General features: G+C 35.1%; 2 protein-coding genes across 2 annotated transcripts; both read right to left on the bottom strand.

Moving 5' to 3' along the window:
• Positions 1-155: 155 nt before the first annotated feature.
• LOC149896227 (uncharacterized) lies at positions 156-18806 on the bottom strand. The gene is made up of 8 exons (XM_090117998.1): positions 18669-18806; positions 17290-17427; positions 11548-16173; positions 10527-10699; positions 9539-9756; positions 8438-8540; positions 7196-7298; positions 156-1335 (listed from the first exon to the last, which is right to left on the bottom strand). The coding sequence occupies exons 1-8, from the start codon at positions 18710-18712 to the stop codon at positions 1251-1253; spliced, it is 5490 nt and encodes a 1829-aa protein (XP_089974124.1). The 5' UTR covers positions 18713-18806; the 3' UTR covers positions 156-1250.
• Positions 2584-4307, bottom strand: LOC149896228 (uncharacterized). Its single transcript, XM_090118374.1, has 3 exons — positions 4139-4307; positions 3832-3923; positions 2584-3486 (listed from the first exon to the last, which is right to left on the bottom strand). Exons 1-3 carry the CDS (start codon positions 4305-4307, stop codon positions 2584-2586), a joined length of 1164 nt encoding a protein of 387 aa, XP_089974500.1.
• Positions 18807-19027: the final 221 nt, after the last annotated feature.

Raw genomic sequence — 19027 nt, 5'->3', positions numbered from 1 at the left:
GCACTGCGCTCCGCCATATCTACGCCGGCCCTTCGCAAAGTACAAGACGTCGCAGAACGGGAGTAAAATAAAACACAACAACTTATTTCACACATTTATTCAACAATGTAAATTATATAAAAGAAATAACTTAAACATTTATATTTAATGCCTCTTGCCATTTTTCCGAAATACCATTTATATAAAAAATCCTATTAAAATACCTAATATTTATGACACGTAAAGCTGTAGCAATATTATAAAACTAGCTTCCACCCGCGGCTTCGCCCGCGTGGTGTTTTGATAAAAGGTATGTTCTTTCTCAGAGTCTAAAGATTGTCTGTGCCAAATTTCATCAAAATCGGTTGAGAGGTTTAAGCGGGAAAGCGTAACAGACAGACAGACAGAGTTACTTTCGCATTTATAATATTATAAGTAGGGATTATATTATGAAGGTAAACAAACTTATACTATTATAAGTTTTTTGGTTTGACTGCGCTAATCTCAGTAACTACTGGATCGATTTCAAAATTTATTTTAATGTTTGATATTATGTACAAGATCCCGGACCGCTAGTTATTCAATATCTTAAAAAATGTTTGTATGTAGAAACTTTAAACGTTAAGAAAGAGAGATAACATCACAGTATTTTGTCTCTTTCCAAACTAACCAACACATCTTTAAAATCCTACAAATATTATAAATGCGAAAGTTTGTGATGATGGATGTATGTCAATGTATGTATGTTTGTTACTCTTTCACGCAAATACTACTGAACCGATTACAATGAAATTTAGCACACATATAGAAGGTAACTTGGATTAACACATAGGATATGTTTTATCCCGGAAATCCCACGGGAACGGGAACTATGCGGGTTTTTCTTTGCGGGCGAAACCGGGGCGGACTGCTAGTTTTTATATACATATTATTAAAAAGACTAGGCTAGTCTATATAATACAAATAATTCGCCCAATGTCGCGAAGCGTAAAAATATATTTATTATTTATTAATATTTAAATTTAAACATTTTCTAGTAGCGTAGTTTCTTATATATGAGGTATGAATTTGCGTGTTAGAATTTTTAAAGTTTAACTTTGAGTTTGAGTATGAGTTTGAGTGTAACTTTAAGTTTGAGTTTGAGTGTGACTTTAAGTTTTAGTTTGAGTGTGAATTAAAATGAATTTGCGTGTTACAATATTTGAGTTTGAGTATGAATTTGAGTTTGAGTTAACTACAGCTTCACGCTTCAGTCTTGTTGAGTGTAGAAACTAATGACATTTTAGTGTATTTAATATCGTGAGTCCGCATAAATCTTCATCTCTCATCTTGCGTTTGAGAAATTTGAATAATTTCCTGTAACAAAAAATATCTATTTTAAAAATATTAAGGGGAAAAAAGATGCTTCTATTCTTAAAATTTAAAAGATTTATTATTTTTCCGAATCTATACTAATACTAGCGGTCCGCCCCGGCTTCGCCCGTGGTACATATTTACGTTTTCTCTACATAAGAACCATCCTCGTACTTCAAGGAATATAATAAAAAAATAATTATCGAAATCGGTTCAGCCGTTCTCGAGTTATGCGCTTACCAACACATTTTGCGATTCATTTTTATATATAAGATTAGTGTGTTTGATTATTTGAACGCGCTAATCTCGGGAACTACTGGTCCGATTTGAAAAATTCTTTCGGTGTTAGATAGCCCATTTATCGAGGAAGGTTTATCGAGGCTATACATATATCATTACAGGAAACAGCGGAGCACAGCTAGTAAATAAATAATATTACAAAAGCGAAATTTTTTTAAGTGAATCTTCTTTAGGCGCGTTGAGAGTCACATTTCAAAGTCGCGTCATGGTAATACCGTCACGTCATGGAGTGAGGCGACGATTGAATCTTGTCTAAGAAGTTTCACTTCTGACACGAGTGCTCGGCACACACGCCCTTTTTAATGAAAGATCTTCCTCACATTACTATTTCTTTGAATCCAAACGACTGACTCAATATATTTTTTAAACTATTATTATAAACACTATGAATGTTGTTGTATACATATAATGGCATTCTAGCTGCACCCACACATGCTATTCAGCTCTTAAGGGCTTGGTCTAGTAGTGCAAACAAATGCATCCTGTCATCTATATGTAAATAATACAAATGTACTAAGGGAAAGTTGCTCCACTTAATTTTTAAAAATTAAATCATTCGTATGCATAATTTAATATTCGTTATAAGTACCTAAAATGACAATTTGAAACAATTTTCGTGAAAATTACACCGGGTGATTCTTTTTATCAGTACACAAAATTTGCGAATACGTTCTATTGATATCTTCAACTTTATGTTTATATAACTGATCAACTTTTACAAAGAAATTTGGACGAAATATAAAAAAAATAAGCTTTCCATACCAAATGCATAACTCTATACGTTTTCTCGACCTAAGTTTCTAAGTGAAAGTTGTTCAGTTTCATATAGATAAACAAATTTTGTATACAATAAAAAAATGTGATGTATGTGTAAAAAATTATAAAATAGAAAAATACGCAAATGAAAACAAAAAATATTTATTTCTCATTTATATTGATAAACCTAGTAAATTATTTGCTACTTTCTGATGCTTTATCGGTTACACTAGATTTTTCTCTATTTTTTTTTGTATATTTTTTTTCAATTGCTTGAATGATATAGGATGGGTCCTTGATGGGCATCGAACGCTGAAGTCTCGAATCAATCAATTCTGGCAGTAGGCAATTTATGTAAAATCTTGATAATGGCCCTATCATTTTATTTTGCCAAAACGTAACATCCCTTTTTATATATTCTATTTTTAACGAATGATTCACTCCAGTCCAAACGGCAAATAAGCAGACTTCTGCTTCTGCAATGTTTAGTTGTCCCTGAATTTGGAAAAAATAGTCATGATTCTTATCTACGACAAAATTTTTATTTTTTGCATTGTATTTCCAAAATTTTATTTTTTTATTTTTTACCGCATCTTCCGCATTCATGTCTTTTGCCGAAAATGGACATTTAACTTCAACTAGTCCCATTTTCCCTTCTTGATCATAGTAAATACCGTCAGGCGTAGCTGCTAAATATTGAAAATTTTTATGTATATACAATCCACAACCCATAATCGTAATGTTTTCCTGCAGGGATAATTGAGCTAACGCGGTTTGTTCGTGGGCTTTACCATAAGCAACCGATGGGACGTTAGATATATTTTGCGGTTTTACAATTGATTTTACTAAAGGACCGCAGCTAATATTATCTTTACGTTTACAAATTTTTCCGAACATAGATGCTGTTAATCTGTTTTTTCTCATTTCTATCCATTCTGCACTAGAACATTGATTAAAAGTTCTCTTTTGTATTTCATCTATTTGCTTATCAGTGAGTTCCATCTGTTTCAAAAATTCCTGTTTTGATAACTGAAAATCCTCATCAGCCATGTCTGGTCGTTGTGCATTTTGACCGTAATCTGGATCTTGTCCTTTTTTCTGAAATTTTTTACGAAACGCTTTTTTGTAAACTTTTCTTTGTGCTTTACTTGTCTCATACATATTTGAGTATTTGCCAGTAGGTTTACGAAATATGTGTGTATGCACAGCATGGATTGGTTTTTTTGAATTAAAAGATATTGCTGCAACTGAACACCTCTCCTGATATGAATTTCTTTGTGTATAATTAATTCTTTTTCCACCTACGTATTTAGCAATAACTGAATTGAATGTTTCTGCAGCATTACTATCAACGTCATGTATTAAACTTTTTGCGTTGTTTGCTAAGAAGGATACAATTTGGCACATTTTTCTCCAAAGGATTGAGTTTAGTAAAATTATTGCCGTATTGGTGTCTGTTTTATCAGGTGCAGGGCAAATAGCACTATCACAGTTCAAATGATCACCAAAAGTATGCTGTAAAGCATTAAAAATATCTGCGCGAAGTTTTACTATTTTTTGAGTTTCGGAAAATTTTTCGTGCTTTCTAAGCTTTATAGCTCGCACCGTGTATCTGCGCAACTTCATGACTTTGAAATCCGTCAGGTGTTTTCTCTGTTGAATAGGAATACTCGTATCTTTTATTAGTGCTCTTAACTTGTTGCAAAGATTTCTTAACAGATGGTTTCGGCACTCAATTTTTTGGACCAACACCCATCAGCGATCACGTCGATCATTGGTATACCATTGCTATTAACATTACCTATTTCTTTAGCATGTTCCGATTCTTCGATACCAGCCTTACGCATTTCTTCTAGCGCTGTCTCATGAAACCATTCATACACTTTTTTACTTGATTTGGCGTACATACTTTTTGTCATTCCGGGTATATCAGCATTTCCTGCTAGTTCATTTAAATTGGCTAATCCACATCCAATGCTAATAATAACCGCAACTATGCTATGATTGGCATCACAAGTGTAAGCCGGATCTTCAGTGCTGATGTCAAATTCAGAATTACAAAGTTCACATTTAAAATGTAATGTTGATATAAATCCTTTACGCTGTTCACCGAAACATTTTAAATGAGTTAATCTGCAACCGAAGGATGTTTCATTGTGATCAGCAATTTTTCCCAAAATTTAAAAAAAATACGCTATTGATACTATTCGTCGTCCCTCTAGACAAAAAACTTCACCACTGTTATCGATAATTTGTTTTTCATTTTCAATCAGCAATTGGGAATCATCAGTTTTGTTTTTTGCAGATTGGTGACGTACCCTAACAATACGTCGAAAAGGGAAAGCATCATCGAATTTTCGTTTTCGTCCTCTTTTTTTATTCTGTGCGTCTTTGTTACCTGTGTTTGTTGAGTTCTCAACACCCATTGAATGTTCTATGTTATTGTGATCTTCCATTACGTCTGAGTTTTGATGGTGTGATGATAATCCATTCGTTTTAATATTGGTACTTAGAGCTGTTAATGGTGGACGAAATGTGTCAGCGCGTCTGTAAGATCAAAGCATAAAACCAACTTATAATGACTTCCTGTATTTATGTTACAAACTTAATAATCAAACAACATGCCGCTACGTTTAAAATGACTCGAAAAAATAATTTAAAACACCTCGATATATTTAGAATTTTGTAGTAAACAAATCATTTTCACCGTATGTCCCTAGTTACAATAATAAACGAAAACTAAGCACTTTTCTATATAAGGAACTTTAGAAAAAAGAAAATGTATGAGCTAACTTTAATTTTAAAGGAACATATATCTCTATACTGACACCCCGTAAAATAAAGAAATTGATGCTACTCACCCTTGTAATCTATTTGCTTTCATTAACTTAACGTTTGAAGATATTTTTTTTTTCTAGTACACGCATATTTTTTTCGTTTATTTTCCATAACGAAATCGAATAATAGTTTGAAAATACAAAAGTTTTCACAAAACTAAGATAAAAATAATCAATTAACAAAAATATTAAATTTAATGAAGTAGAGCAACTTTCACTTCGGTATGAAGGAAAATCGAGCGTAGAGCACACGTCAGAACGCTCCGGCCCAAGGAGCGCGACTGAAGAAATTCGCTAGGATTTTTCCTAGTTATTTAAAATATGTTTTTAAAATTTAAAGAATTATCAAAATTCAAAATAAAAACTTTTTAAAGGATTAATACTCATTGGTCTTCAACCAACTCGAATAAATTAATGGAAAAATAGCTTTTAGCAGTATTTATCAATAGTTTTTTGTAAGGCAAAAAATGGGAAATTTAATGAATTTATAACGTTCTAATTAGGAAAATCATAAGTTTTTCGGCAATTGTATTCAGCACATTTGAATTACGACTATATAAGGATATTTATGTGCTGATCAAATTGTGTAAATTGTAATCGGTTGCAACGTAGTGAGTGCACAAACTTAGCTCGAAATGATTTTGGGGGAAAGAGACTTATCTTGAAGGCCTGATTAAGGTAACATAAAGTAACTTTATAAATGTGAAAAAATTCACGCGCATTGCGTATATATAACACTAATTGATAAACAAGAAAAAAAAATTCAGTTTATCATTTCATTAGCCGGGAAAAAATTGTCAAATAACTTGTTGAAAACGCAATTTTGCTAGACTGCAGCCTTAATATATATAAATCTCGTGTCACAATGTTTGTCCTCAATGGACTCCTAAACCACTTAACCGATTATAATAGAATTCGCACACCATGTGCAGTTCAATCCAACTTGAGAGATAGTTTTATCCCGGAAATCCCTCGGGAACGGGAACTATGCGGGTTTTTCTTTGAAAACGCGGGCGAAGCCGCGGGCGGAAAGCTAGTATAATATAGATTTAAAAGTTAACATATTTGTACAAGGTACGATGGGATTGACATCGTCATTTTGGACAAAAATCCCTTAAATAAACAAAGATTTAAAAAAAAACGATCATTTATTTAAGTTAAACTTCTTTATCGGGGTTGAATATAAAATTAGTGTAACTTCTTTATCGGGGTTGAAAATAAAATTAGTGTAACTTCTTTATCGGGGTTGAAAATAAATTTAGTGTAACATTTTTTCGTTACGCGTGACATTTTTCCGTTACGCGCCATCTTTTTCTTATCCCTACCACGCGTGATTCGACGTATTTCTGTAAAGTTGCATATAGTAAATTATTTTTGAAAAAATCTTAATACTATTATAAAGGCGAAAGTTTGTAAGGATGTATGGATGTATGGATGTATGGATGTATGGATGTTTGTTACTCTTTCACGTAAAAACTACTGAACCGATTACAATGAAATTTAGCACACATATAGAGGGTAACTTGGATTAACACATAGGATAGTTTTTATCCCAGAAATCCCACGGGAACGGGAACTATGCGGGTTTTCCTTTGCAAACGCGGGCGAAGCCGCGGGCGGAAATCTAGTAAGGTCATAAAGAAGTTTCACTTCTTACGTGTGTACACTATAGTACACGCACACATTTTTTATTTATTTATTTATTATCTTATCTTAATACTATTATAAAGGCGAAAGTTTGTAAGGATGTATGGATGTATGGATGTATGGATGTATGGATGTATGGATGTTTGTTACTCTTTCACGTAAAAACTACTGAACCGATTACAATGAAATTTAGCACACATATAGAGGGTAACTTGGATTAACACATAGGATAGGTTTTATCCCGGAAATCCCACGGGAACGGGAACTATGCGGGTTTTCCTTTGAAAACGCGGGCGAAGCCGCGGGCGGAAATCTAGTCTCACCATATAGTCCTGGGCGCGTGTCCCCAGTCGTGCGGCACTGACTTGGCCACTCGCCGCAAAGTTTCCACGGGAACCATTTCGTCTGCCACTATTGTTGTTATACCTGTCACACAATAATAAGTAAATTATTTATTTAATAATATTATAAAGCTGCAGAGTTTGCTTGTTTGAACGCGATAATCTCGGGAACTACTGGTCCGATTTGAAAAATTCTTTCGGTGTTAGATAGCTCATTTATCGAAGAAGGCTATATCACGCTAAGACCATCAGGAGCGGAGCACTGCGGGTAAAACCGCGAAGCATAGCTAGTTTAAACTAAATTTCAAACTAGTATAAACATTATTAATCAAATATATACGTCCTTACAAATACTTGCATCACTACATAGTATAAAACAAAGTCGCTTTCTCTGTCCCTATGTCCCTTTGTATGCTTAAATCTTTCAAACCACGCAACGGATTTTGATACCGTTTTTTTAAATAGATAGACTGATTCAAGAGGAAGGTTTAGTATATAATTTAGTAGGTTTTAGACAAAGCGGGCGTAGCCGCGGGCGGGAAGCTAGTGAATAATAATAAAAAAGTTTAATGACATAAAAAAGGTGATCCACTGACTACCAAACTAGTTAAACACTGTATTTTGTTGGCTTCTCCCTTAATAATAATTAATAACATATTACAAAAAGTTAGTCTTATATTATGATCAGGGGCGTAGCTACAGCCGTATCTGCCGTATCAATTATACGGGGCCCCCGCGCCAAGGGGGCCCCCAACGTGCGTAAGCAAAAATTACTAAAAACTTCCCAATTTTTTTTTCAGAAATGACAAACGTCAAAAAAGCAATTTTCTGGCCTCCTGTTTGTATATTTAATTCGAATTGTTTGTAAAAATTTAATAAGTGACAGATAGATAATTATGATGAATAAATATATCTTTTAATTTTATGCAAACATTTTTAAAGTGAAACTTTTATTACATCGTCTCAAACTTTTTGGTCTGTGTAGCGCATGTCGCGTGTATCGACCGTCACGCGACATGCGCTACACAAAGCAGTGTTCGGAACCGTTCGAACAGTTTCACTTTTACCGTGGTTTCATAAAACCACACAACATTTTTTTTTCTTTTGTAAGAAATCTTTACCCTTCCCCTTAAGGGCCCCCAAACAAATTTTTATACCTGGCCCCATATATCAAACATTAATTGTGCTTGCAAAACATGGCAGATAAACGTTCTACAAACTTACCAATATTACCGGCCCTCGGCCAAGCGGTTTCTTGTGCGTCTTCCACTATTAACTCTATCTTCATCGTCAACTCCCAAACTGAGCGGAGCGGCACGTTCGCTACCTGAAATGTATAAATAGTTCATTGAAAAGTTACATTTGGGGTTTCGTTTTTTAGAGGACGCAATTGTATTTTTTTGATGTGTAGGGGGGGTCAGTGTGAAGCTATCACCAAGTTTGTGGGATCGCCACCCTTGTCCCATGGCCGCCATCTTGAAAATAGCGGTTGAAATGGTTTTTACGATATATCTCTTAAACTATTTATCTGATAATAAAACAATGTTAACATTATTTGTTGCAAATTAAATTCTCTACAACTTAGGTTCAGTAACTTTTTGTCGTAGAACTATAAACAAAAAAGTTATAAGCGAAAATGTACAGAAATTAGAGATGTTTATATTTTTCAATAAAACTTTACATTTATACTTAATATTATAATATGGATTTTTGTACTAAAAAAAAACATACAAAATCCTACTAATATTATAAATGCGAAAGTTTATGAGGACGGATGCATGAATGGATAGATGGATGTTTGTTACTCTTTCATGCAAATACTACTGAATCGATTACAATGAAATTTGGTATGTAGCGGAAGACCCAGAATAAGACAAAGACAATTTTATCCCGGAAATCCCACAGGAACGGGAACGGTTTTTATTTGAAAACGCGGGCACAGCCGCGGGCGGAAAGCTAGTAAATTATACAAGGAACAAAATGGTTTCAAACGTGGGGATAAGTAAGGTTTAGACAAAAAAAAAAATAGAGAACAGTTTTAGTATCCAATAAATAAATTATACAGTAAGTATCCAATTTTCATCTGCTTCAGTTTCAATCGCTATCAGTTCACAAATTTTTAAATTATTAATCAACATTATTAATTAAAACTTTAATAATAAATCTTAATAACAAGTACACACGGACACGGTCATGGCAATACCGTCACGTCATGAAGTAAGGCGACGATTTTAGTACATCTTTGAATCGTGCCAAAGACACGTGTGCTCGGCACACAGGATCTCTTTTTAACTATATTTATAATTTAATTAATCTATCACAAACCTTCAATGTCACAACCCCGTCCTTGGTCACACTGAAAGCTAAGCGATACATAGCGTCTCGCATCGCTTTCCCCCACTGTATCGCTATACGCGCGACGCTATAGCATCGCTTCAGCGTGCTCGGTACGTCACACGCCTTATTGCAGTTGCGCGAACATTCGTACCGCATAGATTCTATTGCTAGGCGAATGCATAGCGATATAAGCGGGTCTCTTTCATCTGGAACGTGTTAGAATTAGAATAAATAAATATGTCAGGACAATTTTTCACACAGCACGATCTGATCCCATACTAAGCTTTCGCTTGTGTTATGGAAACCAGATGGCTGATAAACATACATGTATAATTTTAAATAAATACTTATATAGATAATTAACACCCAGACACAGAGCAAACGTCTATGTTCATCACACAAATATTTGCCCCGGGTGGGAATCGAACCCACGACCGCTGGCTTGGAAGGCAGGACCTCTACCAACCAAGCCAACCGGTCAGTCGAATGAACGAAAAAAAAAGAATGGGTTTGAGTTTGATTCTGGAATCGGAATGTGTGATTCTGGTGTGAGAATGGTGATTCTGGAATGGTATTGTGTGATTTTGGAATCAAATATCTCGAATTTTAGAAGAATTATGCATGTAGAAATGAGTGTGATTCTAGAGAGAAAATGTGATTCTAGAATGGAAATGAACGATTATGAAAATTTGTTTTTTCCGTATGTTTCTAAGAATTCATGCAAAAACTGACCGATTGTGATGAAACTTTTTTAGATATAAAGCTAGTGGTCGTCCACAACATAGGCTCTAATTGAATTTAAATCTACACTCGTAAGAAGGATCTATGTCAGCGCTGTTTGGTTCTTAATGCCAGATAGCTTGGCTGGGTCTGTACGACTGCCATTATACAACGTATATTTATGAATTATTGTATATGTTAATTTCGTTTCAATTTTGTTGTGTGTCAATAAAAGAGATAAAAAAAACCCACATACCATCCCTAACAGCATCCACACTAACACCCAACACCCCCGTATCTGCCGTCACCCTCGATCTCGGCGCGTTCAGGTAAGAGTGAGCGAGACGGATAGACACGCGCACACGAGAGCGGAGCAACAGAAACGACCACACGTCACCCGTACTGCTCTCCCATTCGCAGTCTGGTTTCCTTGGTAACGAAAAAAATATATTAAAAAATCGTTTTATAGCATTGAATCGTAAAGCAAGCTAGGGGGCAGGTGGCTTTATGATTGAGATACCTTGGATACATAAATATAAGAAATTTTAAGTTTTACAGCATTATAATGATTTTTTTATGTTCTGACATAAAGCAAAGGCTTATAGGAGAAAAAAAAATGGCCCCAGAATGGCGAAAGACGCAGGTAACGGGTTCGAATTCCACCTTGTGATAGAATTTTTTCTAATCTTTGAAATTTTAACTTTCATATTAGTATTAATTTTTTTACATCATATTACTAAATTGAGAATAATTGTTAAAAATAACCTACGAGTATTTCTAGTTTAGATTTTTTAAAGAAACACACAATTCATTTTTTTTAAAGAATAGTAAAAATCGATCATGAGATGGGATTAGAATCCCCATCGATAGCTCGAGACCTGAGAAAGGGCATAGGATAGGTTTGGTTGCATGCAGATTTTTTTTTTAATCACTACATAGTATAAAACAAAGTCGCTTTCTCTGTCCCTATGTCCCTATGTATGCTTAAATCTTTAAAACTACGCAACGGATTTTGATGCGGTTTTTTTTTTAATAGATAGAGTGATTCAAGAGGAAGGTTTTAGTATATACAAAGCGGGCGAAGCCGCGGGCGGAAAGCTAGTATTCGATATAAAAGAAAGATAATGTTAGTTACACCACAAACAGCTCTAAAACGACTGAACAGATAGAGATATTAGGATAATATTAAGTGGTAAAAAATATTACAAAAATGGGGACAGAGCCGGGGCGAAAAGCTACTCAATATAGTATTAACTATTTATAAAAATAAAACTCACCCCATAAACGGCAGCATATTAAGTTTGGCCACCACATTGCAACTAGAATCACATTCGCTAAAGAAATTTCTCGAACTTTCTTCACTTAACGTTTCTTTCGGCCAATCCTGTGACATTTCACTTCCAGACGTTTTCAAATTAGCTACACTCTCTGTATTTTCACTAAGAACATCTGTGCTATATGACGTCACAGTTTGAACACTCTCTTTGAACTCTGAGTCTATGGACATAACGTTCTTAATCGCGTGATCGACTTCGTCCGAAATTGTCTTTCTATCAATATCCACTATGTTGTATTCAGTTAGTAACTGCTGTATTGTGACAGACGGCTTCCTATTCTTCGGGCTTTTCGACTTTTTCGGCGACCTTTTCTCTGATAGTGTTTTTGGCGACTTTTCCTTGTCACTATTATTTGGGCTTTTGGAAATCTTCTGTATTTTGCTAACTGGTTTCGGAGTTACTTCCACTATCGGTTTATTCTTTTCCTGCTTAGTTGGACTGTAGCTACGTTTCCTTGCTTTTGAAGATTGAATGTCTTCGTAAAATTCTTCGTTGGACGTCAAATCGATGACGTCATTCGACTCTATTTTTTCAGTTAGCACGCCGTTTTTGTCCATTTTGTATATAACTCTTAATGCTGATTGCTTGCTGGTAACTTCATCTTCAGAAAGTGGACGACTATCAATGTCTACGTCGAAAGTACTACGTGCTAATGCGTCATCTACTAGAGTTAGAGACGAGTTCGCTTCTAGCAACTCTTTATTCTTTTTCATGACTATTTCTGTGTTTATTTCCGTGTCTTTCAAATCGGCTGCTATACCTTCAGTGGATCGATCTATAGACAGCGGCTTGCTTGTGTTAGATGTGATACTTTTAATATCAGATTTTTCATTATCTTTTTTGTCCGAACACGCGTCTCCAGCTGGCAAATTCTGAACGTCTACATTATATTGCGTCGATACTCTTTCAACTTCGACTTTATTTTCTTTCGAATCTGTGAATTGTACTGACCGTTTCTCTGGTACTAATGTCTCGTGGGATTTAATTGGATTGTACGGATGAGCGTCCTCATAATCCATTGGCGAAATTAGAACGTTATTAAGAGGATTATGCTGATCGAAGTAAATAATTTGCCCGGGTATAGATTGGTTTCTTCTCGGTATTTTCTGCTCTTTTGGACTTTCAGGGCTCTCTGGTTGATGTACTTCCTCCATAGACACGTCCAAAGATACGGGAGCTACGGAGTTTTTCAATATAGTAGAAATAGCTCTATCGCCCAAACGAGCTATTTCGTCCATTAAAGCCACGTCTTTCTTTATATCCGCCATAGATTCTGTATTCGAAAGTAACTCAACATCTAAATCGATTTGGCTTGAAGTGATGAGATTTGCTTGAATCTGTGTGCTCACGGTCGATTGACTTTTCTTAACACTAGATTCGAACGGTTGTACATCAGCCAGAGGCTTGACCAGATCACTCATTAGTTCTTTTATACCGTCCGACACATCGTACGTCGGTATAACTTTAGCTTTTTCATTTCTCTCTTTCATATATGAAGTTTCACCGAACGCCGTTTTCTTAAGCGGAGATATATCCATTTCTGTATTAATATCACTCGCTGTTTCATCGAATTGTAAAGCCTTGACCACATCGCTACTGATTCTTAGCGATCGTCTTCCAGATTTCTCTATAGACATGACGTCATCCGGAGAATCGTCTGTTTCTTCTACACTATCGCTGTCTACGTCAAATCGCGACTGTTTTAATGCCGCTTGAGCCATAGATATATTATTGAGCAAATCCTCTCTGCTCAATGTTGGTCGTCTGTTTGCTAAACTCTTTGAGTCGATTTCAACTTTCTCTTCATATTCTATCTCTGGTTCATCTTTTATGGGTGGTAAGGAACGACGATCGGTAAACTCGGATAGCATTTGCAAAAGCTCCCTTGTATCGTCTGCCGCGTTAAGAGATTTTGATACTCTCGACATGTTCGACTCTTTTAGTTTATTTTCAAAGTTGGCGTCACTTGCTTCTTCGTAATGCATATTTTTCGTTGCTGTTTTTAATTTATCTATTGTATTGTTCAAATCTTCACAATTGTCATCAACTTTGTATTCTAGAGCTGGAATGCGACTCTCAATTTCAGGTTTATTCAACACAGTATCAATTTTTTCTTCTACTTCAACAATCTCTGTATTTTCGCAATTACTGTCTCTTCGTATAATAAACACTCCACTTTTAGAAGAAGTATCACTTTTAGGGTCTTCTATTTTAGGAGATTCAACTGCGTCACTTTTAACAATTTCAACTTTCGGAGATTCGACTACGGCCATTACATTCTCTTCGCAATGATTTAAAGATACATTGGACATGTCTAAAAGTTCATTCAATATAGACTTTTTAGGTTTTAATGAACTATGCGAGGTAGGACCACTAATCATTTTATCAGAAATGTCATTATTTTCTTCTATTACAATACTTTCAGATTTTAATTCTTTAGACATATTTGTTGTAGATTCTTTAGGTTTTTTATCATCTTCTTCATTTAGTGTATCATCTGAATATTTATATAAATCAGTTTCTGTTACTTTATCAACTTCAATACACACATCTAGATCTTGTTCTTTTTCTTTTTTATTGCTAACATTACATTCCATTGATTGGTACACTATAAAGTCTTGATCACACATATACTTTTCTGGTTTTATTAGTGTTTTATTTTCTTGTGTTTTGTCCAAATCAGTTTTTATTGTTAGAATATCTCCTGGAATGGGCTTAGCGAGAGGCAAGTTACCCAAATCATTCTTATCATCATATGTTTTGTTAATTTTATCATTATTGGCTTCTTTTATATCATGTTTATGTATATTTTCTTCATCAGGTTGTATTATTTCTTCTTTTTTAGGTTTTTCAACCGATTCTTCATTTTCTATTAATAGCCCATTCGGCAAAACTTGCGTTGTAGACATGTTCTGTTCAAAGTCGTATTTAGTTTCATCTTTTTGTTTAGAAAGTATTATATTTGGAGGTAGCGCTTGTGTCATAGATATATCTTGATATTTAACTTCTGTTTTATTCAAGCAACTTTCCTTTCGAGATTTATCGATATTTTCCGTTTTTGTGTCACACGCGGCAATTAATACATTTTCTAATATTGGCAGAATCGCTTTCGCCGGCAAAGCTTCTGTGATTGAAATATCGCAATTACTATCGTTAAAAACGACCGTTTTTTGCTTGTCGGAAATTTGGGATAATATTATATTCTGTGGAACTGCTTGAGTCATGGATACCTCCATATCATTATCATATAATACTGTTTTGTGATTTTCCTTGTTAGTCAATATATTGCTGGGTATAGCTTGAGTCATGGATATATCGACTTCGTTGCAAATCGTTCGTCTTTTCGACTGTACTATGTTTTGGGGTATCGCTTGCGTAAACGATATTTCACTAGTATTAAAATGTACCGTTCCGTCATGCTGTTTAGTGGGAATTAAATTAGCAGGTAACGCTTGTGTGAAAGATATATTATCGTCTTCGTAAACTATTGTTTTATGTTTATCCTCGTGGCTTATTACTGGAGCGACTATGACTTTTGAGGGAAGGGCTTGAGTCATAGAAATGTTACATTTATCATTTTCAAAGACTATCGTCTGCCGTTTGGGTACATCTATTTTACTCTCCAACGTTTGCGTCATGGATAAGTTATCTTCAGAATAAACTGTATCATGATTCAATTTAGTCATTGGGGTCGTGAAATTCGGTAAATCGTCATCTGTGTTCAAAACTATCGTCTTTCTGAGCGGCGGTTCTGGTTTTTGCTTTTTCTCTGTTTGTACGGTCAGTCGTTTACCGTCAAACACTAATACTTTGTCCACTTCTTCGTTAACTGCAAAGTTTTCGGATTCTATTAACGGCGCGTAGGGGTTAACTGCTAGATTTTCTTTATCCTCCATATTAAATTCACTTATCGACTTTTTGCTTAGCGACTTCTTGGGTACTTCTTGCACTTTCGGACTACAAACTGTATCAGTTATGGACATATCATACTCATCATTTTTCAGACCAACATGCGTCATATTGAGATCGACTTCTATATATTCAGACACATTCCCACTAAAAACTGGTCCAGGACACATAACATTTTGCTGCGCGCGTTTCAAATCCTGCTGTATTTCGTCTAAATCATCACATTTACCATCCAGAGTCCGCATGACTGAGAAGTTAACGTTCATCGGATTTGTCATTTCGGTCATGCTGGGGCAAGTAAAGTCATTTCCGAACAATTTGCTTTGGTGGTCTGTTAGCGCGCTTAATTCGAAGTTCTGTTGCGGTAAAGTTAGTCTCTCGCCTGTGCATTCTAAGGCAGCGACTTGTTGTGTATAATTGGCAGTGTTTAGGGACGTTTGGAAGTCCTGTCTCGAGTTAGTCGGTACGATGGTACTTCCGAGATCCACAGCAACCACTTCATCAAACTGTTGGTCGAATATAGACCTGCCTATTTGTCCTATTGTCATTGGTTTATGTCTGTTCGCCACTGACTCATTGCCAGACGATTCTAGACTCTTGTTGTGCTCCTCATAAAAGTTCTTCCATGTTGTTGTCGCTTCGTTGGTGACAAACTCACTGTAATTGAAAATACAAGTATTATTTAATTGATGTTATTTGATGAAATACTTGTTAAAAAAATTAATCGTTCTCAAAGTTTGTAATGATTATTAATAAACTTTTAAAACATTTTAAAACGTCCTACACATTAAAATCATCAGCCAGGACTCATACTAATATTATAAATGCGAAAGTAACTCTGTCTGTTTGTTACTCAATCACGCCTTAACTACTGAACCAATTTGCATGAAATTTGGTATAGAGATATTTTGATACCCAAGAAAGGACATAGGCTACTTTTTACCCCGGGACAAAGGATAGGTTTTATCCCGGAAATCCCACGGGAACGGGAACTATGCGGGTTTTTCTTTGACTGCACGGGCGAAGCCGCGGGTGGAAAGCAATTTATAATAACTTTATAGTCAAATAACTGCTAAAAAGTCATCAAAGAAATGTGCATATTTTTTCTTTTTTTGCATATAAAACATTAATTGAAATTAACACCTTATTTTGTGTCCGTAATGTTCAAAGTCTATTGTATCGCTCATTAGAAGACTCTGCCTCTCAGCTTTGACAAATTTTTTAATGTAATTGTGAGTATAGTCTTGTCTAGTCTTGTTTATCGTTCTAACATCAATACATTGCTTTATAAACGACGGATTTCAAGCACATTCAATCTAATTCCTTGCCAAATAAGTTGAAAAATTTATGATAAATATTATAAAGCTCAAGAGTTTGTTTGTTTGAACGCGCTAATCTCGGGAACTACTCGTCTGATTTGAATAATTCTTTCGGTGTTAGATCGTCCATTTATCGAGGAAGGCTATAATATATCATCACGCTATGACCAACAGGAGTGAAGCCACGGGGGTGAAACCGCGCGGAGTTTATGATAAAACTCACCTACTATTCTAATTCCTATAAAATCTTAATATATATAAATCTCGTGTCACAATGTTTGTCCTCATTGGACTCCTAAACCACTTAACCGATTATAATAAAATTGCACACCATTTGCAGTTAGATTCAACTTGAGAGATAGGATAGTTTTTAGGAAAAAAAAACGTAAACATGTAGGTACCACGGGCGAAGCCGGGGCGAACCGCTAGTAAATGAATAAAGTTTCAAACTTACGCAACGCCCGTTCGCCTAGAGAAGCTAACACGTCGATTCTTGGTCGTGTCCGTCGGAGTGGCTACTTTAAACTCCAACTCGGAGAATGGAGTGCGCGGCGGCCTTTGACTCTTCAATATTGATGATCGTCTCTTCCTCCTGTAAGGATAGAAATATTTTTAAATAGTCTATAAAAACTATACATTTTTATATGAATATATTCTTAAATATATATATAAAAATGAAACCCGTTTCGGCTGATCCAATTTCAATAATTCCTTTTTTTATTATATTACTTGATGTACGAGGATGGTTCTTATGTAGAGGAAACGTAAATATGTACCACGGGCAAAGCCAGGGCGGTTATATTATAAATGATAAAGCCCTCATCTGAACTAAACAAACTATTCAGCTTTACATTAATAGTATAAGATAATACTAATATAAAACTGTATAGTTTGTTTGTTTGAAAGTGCTAATCTCAAGAAGTACTGGACTTATTTCTTAAAATTCTTTTGCCATTATATGTGATTCTGGAGATATATCATACATGCCATGGAAAGTATATTTAACATCTTCGAATAAAAATATAATGGTAAACTAAACTAAATGTGATTTACACTAAGTCACTACATAGTATAATGGCTGGTTCACACTTTGATTAGTGCGAGTGCAGGTGATGAGTAGTACTACGTGTGGACAGCGACTGTTTAGTGCGAGTGTTTAGTAGGCTGTGTAGTAAAGTGAATAGAAGCGTGTTCTATTTTTTTGCGAGTGGACTGCGAGTAGCCACGTCCCGCACGCCCTCCCTTCCCCCTCACTCGCAGTGTGCCTGCCTAAACACGTCTGGACAGGAGTGTTTAGTGTTTAGCGTAGTGTGTAGCGTCGCGAATTTCACCATTGTCCTGCACTCGCACTAATCACCTGCACTCGCAGTTGAATTGGACACTACTCGCACTACACACCTGCACTCGCACTACACACCTGCACTCACACTAATCAAAGTGTGAACCAGCCATAAAACAAAGTCGCTTTCTCTGTCCCTGTCCCTTTGTATGCTATCTTTAAAACTACGCAACGGATTTTGATGCGGTTTTTTTTTAATAGATAGAGTGATTCAAGAGGAAGGTTTTAGTATATGTATTTATTAGGTTTCAGACAAAGCGGGCGAAGCCGCGGGCGGTAAGATAGTAATAAATAAAATAAAGTTTACTTGTGTAAGCTTCTGACTATACTTCGAGCGAATGCGATGTTATTGTTATTAATAATTAATAGATAGTTCCTTTAAATAAAGTTAGTGTTAAATATAGTTAGTGTTAAGAATATCTTAGAAGAAAATAGTAATTTCAATTGCTTGGATGTAGCGATGTCCTTGTTTTATTTTCAAGTGTTTTACTTACGTTGCAGTTGCATTTAAAGATTTATTATTGTCTGTTGTATCCATTTTGTTGATTTTCAATTAAATCTTACACCTTTTCATTATAAATACAATCACTTTGTATTTTGTAAATAACTGTTTACAAATTTTTCAAACTGACGTTTTTAAACGGTCAGTTTCGAATTTGGCAGATTCAAAATAATGCGTTGTGTTGCCAGTTTGTAATTTAAACAAGTTGAAAAATGTTGTAAATAAAAGAATCACATATGTATTGTAAGGTAAAAATATTACAAAATACCAGTTAATATACTTTAATATCTAAAGCATATACTTAGACAATATAAATATAATATTTAATATTATTGCTATAATATTTTTTGA

The sequence above is a fragment of the Colias eurytheme genome, chromosome 29 (assembly GCF_061535395.1).
Source record: "Colias eurytheme isolate Ceu_HAF_F1 chromosome 29, ilColEury1 Martin Lab GWU primary, whole genome shotgun sequence".
Taxonomy (NCBI): domain Eukaryota; kingdom Metazoa; phylum Arthropoda; class Insecta; order Lepidoptera; family Pieridae; genus Colias; species Colias eurytheme.
The sequence above is the reverse complement of the archived record's forward strand: the minus strand, read 5'-3'. Positions and strand labels throughout refer to the sequence as shown.